The 12,817-nt window shown below is 42.8% G+C and overlaps 1 protein-coding gene and 1 non-coding gene across 2 annotated transcripts; both read right to left on the bottom strand.

Moving 5' to 3' along the window:
* Window positions 1–4,319: 4,319 nt before the first annotated feature.
* On the bottom strand, window positions 4,320–5,662 carry LOC129147523 (zinc finger protein 773-like). The gene is made up of 2 exons (XM_054710034.1): window positions 5,412–5,662; window positions 4,320–4,535 (listed from the first exon to the last, which is right to left on the bottom strand). Exons 1-2 carry the CDS (start codon window positions 5,595–5,597, stop codon window positions 4,320–4,322), a joined length of 402 nt encoding a protein of 133 aa, XP_054566009.1. The 5' UTR covers window positions 5,598–5,662.
* A 1,756-nt stretch (window positions 5,663–7,418) lies between these two features.
* LOC129147827 (U6 spliceosomal RNA) lies at window positions 7,419–7,521 on the bottom strand. The gene has a single exon (XR_008555046.1). It is a non-coding gene; the product is annotated as a U6 spliceosomal RNA (small nuclear RNA).
* Between the last annotated feature and the right edge of the window lie 5,296 nt (window positions 7,522–12,817).

The raw sequence follows: 12,817 nt of genomic DNA, 5'->3' as shown, positions 1-12,817 counted from the left end.
AGTTGTGTTTCTTTTGTGATGCACAAATGATTCTTCCCCTTAAAGCCCATTTGAGCCCTAACCGGTTTGGCTCAGTGGATTGAGCGTTGGCCTGTGGATTGAAAGAACCCAGGTTCAATTCCAGTCACGGGCATGTACCTCGGTTTCGGACACATCCCCAGTGGGAGGTGTGCAGGAGGCAGCTGATCGATATTTTTCTCGCATCGATGTTTCTGACTATCTCTCTCCCTTTCTCTCTGTAAAAAAAATCAATGAAATAATTTTTTAAAAAATCCTATTTGAGTCACTGCAAAAATAAGGGTTAGAGTTACCTCCAGCAGACATTGTGCTTCTGCTATCATGGACGCTAGTGGCTTGTTCTTCAAAAAATACTGGAAATTTTTGTCTTTAAAAACACAGAATGCCTTGGCCAGTATGGCTCAGTTGATTAGAACATCGTCTTGTGTACCAAAGGGTTGAGGATTCCATTTCCATGCAAGGCACATATCCGTATGTGGGTTCCATTTCCAGTTAATTTGTGTGCAGAAGGCAGCCTATTGATGTTTCTCCATCAAGTGATGTTTCTCTCTCTCTCATTGAGTTAGAAACATCAATGAGAGAGAAACATCGATCAGCTGCCTCCTGCACACCCCCCACAGGGGATGTGCCCGCAACCAATGTACATGCCCTTGACCGGAATCGAACCTGGGACCTTTCAGTCCGCAGGCCGACGCTCTATCCACTGAGCCAAACCGCTTTCGGCTACAATATATTTTTTTCAAAAAGAAAAAAAAGAGATAGGATAAGACACAAACAAATGGAAGAATATACCATGTTCATGGGTTGGTAGAATCAACATCATTAAAATGTCCATACTGCCCAAAGCAATCTACAGATTCAATGCAATCCCTATTAAGATACCAACAGCATATTTCACAGACCTAGAACAAACTCTCCAAAAATTCATATGGAATAAAAAAATAAACCTGAAGAGCCACAGCAATCTTGAGAAAGAAGAACAAAGTTGGAGGGATCACAATACCAGATACCAAGCTATATTACAAAAATGCCCAGTACTGCCACAACAACAGACATAGAACAATGCAACAGAACAGAGAACCCAGAAATCAACCCAAACCACTATGCTCAATTAATATTTGAAAAAGGAGGCAAGAGCATACAATGAAATCAAGATCGTCTCTTCAATAAATGGTGTTAGGGAATTTGGTCAGATACATGCAAAAACATGAAACTGGAACACCAACTTACACCATACTAAAACTCAAAATGGCTAAAGGACAATGTAAGACGGAAACCATAAAAATCCTACAAGAGTCCACAGGCAGAAAATTAGCAGACATATGTCAAGCAATATCTTTATAGACACAGCTCCTAAGGCAATGGAGACTAAGGAGAAAATAAACAAATGGGACTACATCAAAGTAAAAAGCTTCTGCACAGCAAAAGAAACCATCAACAAAACAACAAGAGAGCACAGTGCATGGGAGAACATATTTGCCAATGATACTTCCGGTAAGGATTTAATCTCTAAGATTTACGGAGAACTCATACAACTTAACAAAAGGAAGATAAACAACCCAATCAAAAAATGGGAAAAGAAACTAAATAGACACTTTTCGAGAGAGGACCTACAGAAGGCCCAGAGACATATGAAAACATGCTCAAAGTCACTAATCATCCGAGAGATCCACATCAAAACGACAATACAGTACCATCTCACACAGGTCAGAATGGCTATCATCATCAAACCAACAAACAAGGAAATGATGAACAACATAGACTGAGGAACAAGAACAGAACCAGAAACAAGGAGGCATCGATCGGACTATCGGGCCTCAGAGGGAGGATAGGGGAGGGTGGGAGGAGGGGGGGAGAGATCAACCAAAGGACTTGTGTGCATACATATGAGCCTATCCAATGGTTAAGTTCAACAGGGGGTTGGGGCATCCGTGGGGAGGGGTGTGGGATGGGAATGGGGGGATGAGGACAAATATGTGACACCTTAATCAATAAAGAAATTAAAAAAAAAAACACACACACACACACACAAAAAAAACCAACAAACAAGTGCTGGGGAGGATGTGAAGAAAAAGGAACCCTCGTGCACTGCTGGTGGGAATGCAGACTGGTGCAGCCACTGTGGAGAACAGTATGGAGTTTCCTCAAAAAGTTAAAAATGGAACTCCCATTTGACCTAGTAATCCCACTTCTAGGTCAATATCCCAAGAATCCAGAAACAGCTATCAGAAAGGATATATGCACCCCTATGTTCAAAACAGCACAATTTACGATAGCTAAGATTTGGAAACAGCCTAAGTGACTATCAGCAGATGAGTGGATTAAAAAACTGTAAAACATATACACAATCAAATATTATGCTGCTGTAAAAAAGGAGGAACTCTTACCATTTATAACAGCATGGATGGACCTGAAGAGCATTATGCTAAGTAAAATAAGCCAGTCGGAGAAAGATAAATATCACATGATCTCGCTCATTTGTGGTCAATGGGGGAAAGAGGAGACATATGTAATACAATATGGAATACTTTAAACAATAAAGAATTTTTTAAAAAAAATATGGTGAAAATATCTATAGTACACAACGCACTCTACAGATTAAATGCAGTTCTGAGGCATTTGCCTCTCAGCATAACCATTATTGCTTGTCTCATTTTCGGTTCTTTTAAGTGTATTTCTTGTATCACATGATTTCACTCATCTAGGGGAAATAATGAACAACATAAACTGATGAACAAAAACAGACCTGGAGACAGGGAAGCATCGATCAGACTGTCAAACCTCAGAGGGAAGGTAGGGGAGGGGGGGGGTAAGGGGGAGAGATCAACCAAAGGACTTGTATGCATGCTTATAAGCCTACCCAGTGGTCAGGGACAAAGGGGGGTGGGGCATACGTGGGGAGGGGTTTGGGATGGGAATGGGGGGGATGAGGACAAATATGTGATACCTTAATCAATAAAGAAATTTAAAAAAAAATAAATAAATGCAGTTCTGAGGATAATTCCTATGGTATTTTACCTAAAAAAATGAAAAGAGAATCTTGAAATGTATGGAATTAAAAAACTAAAACAGCAAAAGCAATCTTGAGCGAGAACAAAGCTGGTGGCATAAACTTCCTGACTTCAATTTATTACCAAGAGAAAGCAAGCAAACTGTGTTGCTGGAGAAACACAGACACATACATCAACAGAACAGAACAGAAAACACAGAAATAAAACCAAGTAATCTTGGTTTGAAGTAATCTTTGTCAAAGCTGCAAGACACAGAATAAGAGAAAGACAGTTTCTTCAATGAATGGTGCTGCTAAAAATCAATACTCACATGTAAAACAAGAATACTGGACACTGCTGATAAAATTTACATCTACCTGCATTACAGAGTTAAACCTCAGCGCTAAAACTTAAAACACCTCAGGACAATCTAGAGAAAAAGCTTTCGAGATTTGTTTTGGACAGGATGTTCTGAATGTGACACCAACCACCAGATAAAAGAGAAAAAATAAACAGTCCAGATTGCAAGAAATAAAACAAAAATAAAAAAAGCTGCTTCACAGCACAACAGCAATAAACAAAATGAAAAGAAAGAAAGAAAATCTAGAGAATGGGAGAAAACATTCGCAAATCTTATGAAGGAATCACTAGATACTGTGGATTCGGTTCTGATGAGCACAATAAAGGGAATATTGCGATATAGACAGAAATTCACACAAATAGTGGGAGTTCCCCAGGGATAATAAAGATATGTTAATACTATACTGCAGATAATAACAATGCAATGATTCTGTCTGAAAAGCAAATTCTATATAATTTCATTAAAAATACTTTATTGCTAAGCACTAGTAACAAGCATCTGAGCTTTAGAAAAATGGTGGCACTAGACCTGCTGAACACAGGGTTGCCAAAAGCATGGACTTCGTAGAAAAGTTGGAGTGGGGAAGTAATATCTGCAAAGCACAATTAAGCACATGCAACAATATGTGTTCCTGTACACAGTAAGCAATTAATATATAAAATATAGAGGTATTCAAAACAATCTTTAACCAAAACAGGATAAAGAAGTAGAGACAATTCTTCCAAAAATAGGTACAAGTGACCAACAGGAATATAGAAAATGCTTTCCTCACTGAACAAGGTGGAATCCCTCAGGCTTCCTGCAACACTACCAACCACAAGTCCTTCCCTGTGAACGTAGTACAGCGGGGAGAACTGGGACTTCAGGAAAGAAGGGAGCAGCGGAAACAGACCCACCCTCCCCAGGACAGCAACTACCCAGGAAACTGGAAAGTCAAGCAGAACCACAGTCTACATGGGAGGACACAGCACACCCTGGGAGATGGGGCCTGGGAAATCCCAAAGCCAAGTCCAGGTCATTCTGACAGTGAGGGTCTTACCCAGGGAGGATACAAGTTCAAAGTTCTCCAGCATCACATGCAGGTACAGCTGTCTCTGACCCTCATCAAGGAGGCTCCATTCCTCCCTGGAGAAGTACAGGGCAATGTCCTCAAAGGTCACGCCAACCTGTCAGAATGGAGACAATTGAAACCAGAGCTGTCTCTCTGAGAACCCCCACTCCTACTCCTTACACACCTTCCCCCCCTCAACCTCCTCCAGGGCACCCGGTTAGTGTGGACACCAGGCCCTAATGCCAGTGCAGGCTGCTCTCTCATCACAGTCCCATTACTCACTGGGGTTGCCCTCAGCAGAGCAGCTGGGTTGGGTGGGAAGGATTGGGGGAGGGGAGGGGAGAGGGCAATGACATTTAAGGTCTGGGCGATGCCTGCAGGGCCCCAGCCTTCCCGCCAAGCAATCCCACTGCAGTCCCCTAGATCATGCCTCCAAGACACAGCCAAGCGTGGGTTTATGCTTCGCCTTTCAGTCCCCACACCAGGTCCCGGGGACCATCAGCTCACACTTCCTCCAGATGTGCACACCACTGGGTAACCTTTAACCTCTTCCCATCTTCAGACCCAGGTTCACTCCCTCAGCTCTGCCCCCTTCCTGCTCCAATGCCACTGGATCTCGCTGGACTCACCCATGAACTTGGCACATGGCATGGAGAGAAGCTTGTCTCCCAGCCGGGTCCAGGACCACCCCCGGCCCCTGAGGGACCCCATAGCCCGAAAAGCCCGGATTGAGGCTGTGCCGTCCTCCCTGCAGCCTCTGATCTGTCCGCCAATCCTCACAGCCCACACCCTCAGGGACCCTCAGATGCCAGTCACCCTGTCCTCTCCGCCCTGCACTGGCTGTGCCTCAGAAGCCACAACGCTCCTCCCTCCCCTCCGCCTTCCTCACGGTCCTCCACGCGGACTGAGCTGCAGGACGTGACAGATGCCCCACCCAGACTGTCCTGTTCGGTGTGAGGAGGCGGTGAGGGGCTGGGGGACAGGAACTCACCTCAGCGAAGCTCCTCAGCGCGGGCGCCGCCATTGCTCTCTGTGGGCCGAGCGGGGCGGGAGCGGCCGGAGTAGAAGCCGCTGCAGGAATGGCGGTGCCTGTCCCGGCCCTGGCGTGGGTCCGGGCGGTGACTCCGAGCTTCAATCCCCAGTGTGAGCTGTGAGCACCACTGGAGGCTCCGTCCATGGGCTGTGAGGCGGGGAACACCACTCTTCAGCCTTCTCCATGGGACTGTGCGCCTGAAACAAAAATCTGAGAAGGTAAAACCGCGCCACAAGGACTACCGGTCCCGCCCTACAGAAGCGGCCAAACGGAACCGCCTTCTCTGAGTCCCCATTGGCTCAGCCGGGTGACATGCCATGCGTTGCCTTGTGGGTAATGTAGTTTCTCCGCTCCAAGGCTCGCGTCAGGTGTTTCTCAGTTGACTCAAGGACAGGATTTAGGGGGTTATAGCCCAAGAACACACCAAGTGTACTCAGGGTCCTCTAGCGCCTTCAGGGGAGGTGATGTCTGGGGCAAGTTTCACCTGCACCTGCGTGGCTGGTTTTGCATATCTTTCTTCAGGACCTGCTCTTCCTGAATGGCAGGCATTGTTTCTTCATTCAGGACTTTTGGCACTTGGTGCCTTCAGGCCAAATGTAGATGGAGGAGGTTGGTCAAGTCTCTAATTTGATTTAACCTGCCTCCACTGAATCCATTATACAAGGTTAATGTTACAAAACAGACACTCATACTTAAGAGCATCAGCTTCTGCACTAATTGGTTTGACTCAGTGGCTGGAGAGTCGGCCTGAGGACTCAGGGGTCCCACATTCCATTCCAGTCAAGCGCATGTATCTTGGTTGCAGGCACATACCCATTAGGGAGTATGCAGGAGGCAGCTGATCGCTGTTTCTCTCTCATGGATGTTTCTAACTCTCTATTCTTTTCCCTTCCTCTCTGTAAAATTAATTTTATTTTATTTTTTTTAAAAAGAGCATCTATGCCAAAACCGGTTTGGCTCAGTGGATAGAGCGTCGGTCTGCGGACTGAAAGGTCCCAGGTTCGATTCCGGTCAAGGGCATGTACATTGGTTGCGGGCATGTCCCCGGTGGGGGTTGTGCAGGAGGCAGCTGGTCGATGTTTCTCTCTCATTGATGTTTCTGGCTCTCTATCCCTCTCCTTTCCTCTCTGGAAAATCAATAAAATATATTAAAAAAAAAAAAAGAGCATCTGCTTCTGATGTCATCCAAAGTGTCAGCTCTGCCTGGGCTGCAGTGTGGATAAGATGGCCAAGAGACATGTGAAAAATGCTGAAAGTCACTGATCATCAGAGCCAAACCACCTAGGGCCAGCTTGTTACTTTTATTACTTTTGGAAGGCAAGGTAAGCACCATCAATCATCTGCATGTAACATTCAGCCAACTGACATTCAGGGAGCTCTTGTGATTCCACTGGAGATTCCCAGGTGGGGCACCACAATGAGACCTGAGTGCCCACAGCATCTGCCTCCCTGCAGCAGAGTCAGTGGCTTCTTATAGGTCCCATTTCTCACTAAAATGTTCCCGAAGACAATGGTGCTTGTGGGCATCGGGGAATGAAAAGTGCCTGGCCTGGGAATGTCTCTGCAGGCAGAGGCTGAGGTACCAGGAGAGGGAGAGAGAGAGACATGAATAATAAGAATCATTGATCAGCTGCCTCCTGCATTCCCCATACTCAGGGTGCAGGTATGTGCCTGAGTGGGAATGGAACTGTGAACTCCTGGATCATAGGTCCATGTGTAACCATGAAGCCATGCTGGCTCGTCTGTCATTATTCGTGTTTCTCGCTCTCTCTTTCTCTTGCTTGATGAAATCAATAAAAATTGTTTTAAAATATTAAAAAGTAAAAAACGTATTTCAATACCAAAAAAAACCTTGATTTCCTAAAGCAAAAAAGGTATAAAATGAGTAAAATTCCAACATCCATCTTTGTTGTTCCATTGCCTTTTTTTTTCATTGACTTTTTAAAAATATATTTTTTCATTTAAAAAATTATAGAACACTTCACAAATTTGTGTGTCACCCTTGAGTAGGGGCCATGCTAAGCTGCTCTGTATCCTTCCAATTTTAGTATGTCAGCTGCCGAAGCAAGCACTCCGCTGTCTTTTTGTTAGAGAAAATTGGCTCAACAAATCAACAAAGGACAAGTGCTGGTGAGGATGGGGAGATAAAGGAACCCTCGTGCACTGCTGGGGGGAATGGAGACAGGTGCAACCACAGTGTAAAACAGTATGGAGTTCCCTCAAAAAGTTAAAAACGGAATTCCCATTTGACCCAATGGACCCACTTCTACAAATATATCCCAAGAAATCAGAAACACCAACAAGAAAGGATATATGCACCCCTATGTTAATAGCAACACAATTTACAATAGCTAAGATTTGGAAACCACCTAAGTGCCCATCAGTAGATGAGTGGATTAAAAAACTGTGGTAGATCTACACAATGGAATAGTACACTGCTATAAAAAAGAAGGAACTTTTACCACTTACAACAGCTTGGATGGATCTATAGAGCATCATGCTAAGTGAAATAAGCCAGTCAGAGAAAGATAAATATCATATGATCTCACTCATTTGTGGAATATAATGAACAACATAAACTGATGAACATAGAGCTAGAGGGGGAAAATATTCCAGAATAGAAGTAATCCTGTATTTGCAGAGTTTTAATATTTCCTACAACTTTTGTGATATCCTACTATGTTAGTACAGTTTGGGCAATATTATTATACTAAAATCCTTTTATTCTTGAAATATTAATGTTTGTTGCATGTAATATTTTATGTAACATCATTTTCCTTGAATAATTGGTGTCTATTGCATGTAACATTGTAATATTTAAAATCTTCTTTCTTGTGATATTAATGTTTTTCTTGAAATACCAAGAAAAAAATCTATATGTATAAAAGCCAAGTGATCACACAACAAAACCACCAGTACGACCTGTGGCTATGAAGCACACTGCACAAGCCAATTGCTCTCAGCCACTCCCCCCTCGTGCCCCCACCCCCAATCAGCACCCCCAACCCTGATCACCAAAGTGTGACCTTTAATAATTCTTAGTAAGTAAACACTCTCCAGCCTTCATAGACCAGGAACCTGAATGACGAGTGATCAGGAGGAAAACTGCTCATGGTCTGGACCATCAGTCAGGTGTCCAGGAGAGGTGCCCAGCACAACCACCATCTTCCTGTGTTCTCTCTCTACTGCTTACTACCAAAGAGGGCAGCCACATCAAACCACGGCCTCTCTTTAGAGGGTTTGTCAGTACAGAACTAAACCGCATTACCTGTCTTGGGAGAGGCTTAGAAATGGAAGCTGTAAGCCGAAACCGGTTTGGCTCAGTGGATAGAGCGTCGGTCTGCGGACTGAAGGGTCCCGGGTTCGATTCCGGTCAAGGGCATGTACATTGGTTGTGGGCACACCCCCGGTGGGGGGTGTGCAGGAGGCAGCTGGTCGATGTTTCTCTCTCATTGATGTTTCTGGCTCTCTGTCCCTCTCTCTTTCTCTCTGTAAGAAAATCAATAAAATATATTAAAAAAAAAAAAAGAAATGGAAGCTGTAAGTGTCCCTGACACTAAAGTGCCTTTGAAGCTTCAACTCATCCAAAAGCAAACAGCAAACATGTACACACCCTGCAAAGATCTTTGATGCTAATAACTGCCCCAGTAGCCCTGCCCCTGATCAGCACCCACCCTGAAGGGCCGATGCCACCCCAGTTGGTGGTGTGGATGGCCGGAAAACTGTCCGAAGCCCCCTCCCTTTCGGCCTTGCCACTAAATGGCCCCTCCCACCCAAATCAGGGATGGACAACCAGACCCCATCCGTGCACGAACTTGTGCACCAGGCCTCGAGTGTGTGTGTGTGTGTGTGTGTGTGTGTGTGTATATATATATATATATATATATATATAGAGAGAGAGAGAGAGAGAGAGAGAATACTGCCAAAAGTCATAGCACAATAGGTAGAACATATGATCAGATGTTTTAACAAAGATACAGATTCAACAAATTCACTTCTGAGAAATAGCTCCCCGTAAATCCCTGGATAAAATATGAACACACAACATTGAGGTAGAATGACAAAATTATGGAATATCTATTTATATATCTATCTATATAAGATGTCAATATGCTAAGTGTCAAACTATCTGGGTAATGATGTCCAGTAGTAACACCTGGCTTCCTCTCCCTAGCAACGACTAGCCTCAGGTGGAAACACATTACACTGTAACCAAATGTCTGTGAAGCTTTTCCTGTGCCTCATCTCATTTGATCCTCACAGAAGTCCTGGAGCAGGTAGATAGCACACTCAGTGGCATCCTATTTTCTTTTAATTAATCAGAAAACAGATTTAGAAAGCTTAGAAACTAGATCCGACTGAAAAGAAGTAAGATTTGGTGGACCTTGAAAATGACTTTGGGTCTTTCTACTGCACAGAATATAGTCAAACACAGCTGAAGTTAAATATTTTACCCTTTGTTCTCCCTGTGTGATCTACAATAATAATGTACTTCATATTGACATTTGCTGCTCTGTTGCTGACAATTACCTGAAAGAGAAGTTGGGATGCTTCACAGGGCTGGAAAAAGTTGAGCTACATCAGAAAGCAGGTCTAATTAAGCAAGTTTATTCTCTATGTATAAAAGGCTAAGCTGACTCATGGATGCGCAATGCACATAGAGCTCTCGCTGGCGCCAATCGCATGTGTGTGTTTCGATCTGTCATTGTCGACTGTGAATTTCGTTGTTTTTGTTGACATTCTAAAACTGAAAGTGACAGTGTTGCATGGAAGTAACAATGGTGATTAAATTCGATCATAATAGTGATCCGGGTAGATATAATTATCCCCGTGTAACCAAAGTTGCTGTCATAATCAGAAATGAAGATGGAGGACCTCCTTTTGAAAGGGACTTGCTCATTCATTGTAAACCAGATCCCAATATTCTGAATGCCTCTAAAATGAAACAAATCAGTATTCTGTTTCCTACATTAGATGCAATGACGTATCCTATTATTTACCCACATGGTGAAAAAGGCTGGGGAACAGAAATTGCATTAGGACTCAGAGATGACAGTGTAATCGACAATAATATTAGATTTAATGGATGATGCTGAAAAGGAAGCTTTTCCCATTAAATCTTTTTTTAAAGTATTACTCTTTCGGGAATGCCATGTCATAAATTATTATTGAAAGTAGGTCGAGTCATCATGCTACTGAGAAATCTCAGTAGTAAATGGGGTCTTTGTAATGGTACTAGATTTATTACTGAAAGATTACAACCTAACATAATCGAAGCTGAAGTATTTTTAAAAAATATATTTTATTGATTTTTTTGACAGAAAGGAAGGCAGAGGAATAGAGAGTTAGAAACATCGATCAGCTGTCTCCTGCACACCCCCCACTGGGGATGTGCCCACAACCAAGGCACATGTCCTTGACCAGAATGGAACCTGGGACCCTTCAGTCCGCAGGCCGGCGCTCTATCCACTGAACCAAACCAGTTAGGCCGAAGCTGAAGTATTAACAGGATCTGTAGAGAGATTGTTCTGATTCCAGGAATTGATTTGTCCCCATCTGACACTGGCTTCAGTGTTAGAATAAGTTCCATTATAGAGAAAGGGCAAACAGCAATATTAAAATATTTCTTCTAATTAATTACCTTTCAACGGGCACAAATTCGTGCACCGGGCCACTAGCTTTTAAATAAAGAATGATTGACCAAACAAAATATTATCTAGGCCATAGCCAGTTTGGCTCTGTGGATAGAGCGTCAGCCTGTAGACTGAAGGTTCCTGGTTCAATTCCGGCCAAGGGCATGTACCCAGGTTGAGGGCTTGATCCCCAGTAGGGAGTGTGCAGGAGGCAGCCAATCAGTGATTCTCTCTCATCATTCATGTTTCTCTTTCCCTCTCCCTTCCTCTCTGAAATCAATAAAGATTTGAAATACATAAATATATTATCTAGGATACCAGTTGCCAACCTTTCAGACCCTCATGGACAACCAGTGGTTTGTGGACCATCAGTTGGCGACCGCTGCTCTAGGATTTGGAGCATGTAAATAACCTACACACTGGTGAAAAAAAACGCCAAAAGGTACAATCAGCTTGTTTTTATTTTGAAGGAATAGTTTATTGATTTTTAATATATTCATTCACTTCATAAAGGAAAGGAGAGATAGAAGCACCAATCATGAGAGAGAATCACTGACTAGCTGCCTCCTGCACACCCCACATTGGGTTTCAGCTGGCAACTCGGGAAAGTAACCTGACCTGGAATCAACCCATAACCACCTGGTTCATAGGTCAAAGCTCAATGACTGAGCCATGCCAGACGGGCAATTTTATTAATTTTTGGAGAGAGAAGAAGGGTGAGGGAGAGAAACACAATGCAAGAGTGCAACATAGCCATTTCCTACACCCCCCATTCTGGGAGGCTGGCCCACAAGCCAGGGACACACCAAGCAATTCAACCGGCAACCCTTCTGTACATGGGATCACAGCCAAAAAACTGAACCACAACATCCATGATGGTATATTCAATTTAGAAAACAATATGCTAATTTTTATAAATTTAAACATTAAAATACTCAATGACTCAGATTATTCACTAAATTTTTGACAAAGGTAAATAAAACTTACATCCACATAAAGAATTATACAGAAATCTTTATACCAAAATAATTAGAAATAACCAAATACTCAAAAAAATGGATAAGCTATTGGGAATATATTCAAAGAGAAGAATATTTATCAGAAAAAAAAGATGAGTTAATAATACGTCTTTAATGAAACTCCAAGTATTTATGAAACATAAATTAAAGCAGAAAAATAATTAGAAAAAGCAAAGTTCTCTATTGAAATGAAATGTAAATCCATGGTTATTAGGAAAGCTGTGAAGAACAGGGATAGATTGAAAAAGGTCATGAAGCAATTACACAGTGATAGACAGTCAGTATTATGACTATAATGATGGTTTCAGTTTCATGCACACATGAAGATTTATGAAATACTAAAAACTTATTCATTATAGCTTTTTAAAAATATATATTTTATTGATTTTTTTACAGAGAGGAAGGGAGAGGGATAGAGAGTTAGAAACATCAATGAGAGAGAAACATCACCCAGCTGCCTCCTGCACACCCCCTAACTGGGGATGTGCCCACAACCAACGTACATGCCCTTGACCGGAATCGAACCTGGGACCCTTCAATCCACAGGCCGACGCTCTATCCACTGAGCCAAACCAGTAAGGGCTCATTGTAGCTTTTAAAAATGGTTGAAAATTTAAAAATGTATAAGTTCAAATATATTAGAAAAATAGGTTTGTCAAATCTATATTCAATCCACCTTCTTTTGCCTCTGGGCAAGAGTTTTGCCTCAGTG

Source organism: Eptesicus fuscus, chromosome 21 (genome assembly GCF_027574615.1).
Source record: "Eptesicus fuscus isolate TK198812 chromosome 21, DD_ASM_mEF_20220401, whole genome shotgun sequence".
Classification (NCBI taxonomy): Eukaryota; Metazoa; Chordata; class Mammalia; order Chiroptera; family Vespertilionidae; genus Eptesicus; species Eptesicus fuscus.
Note: the sequence above shows the minus strand (reverse complement) of the source record. Positions and strands in the feature narration are given on the sequence as shown.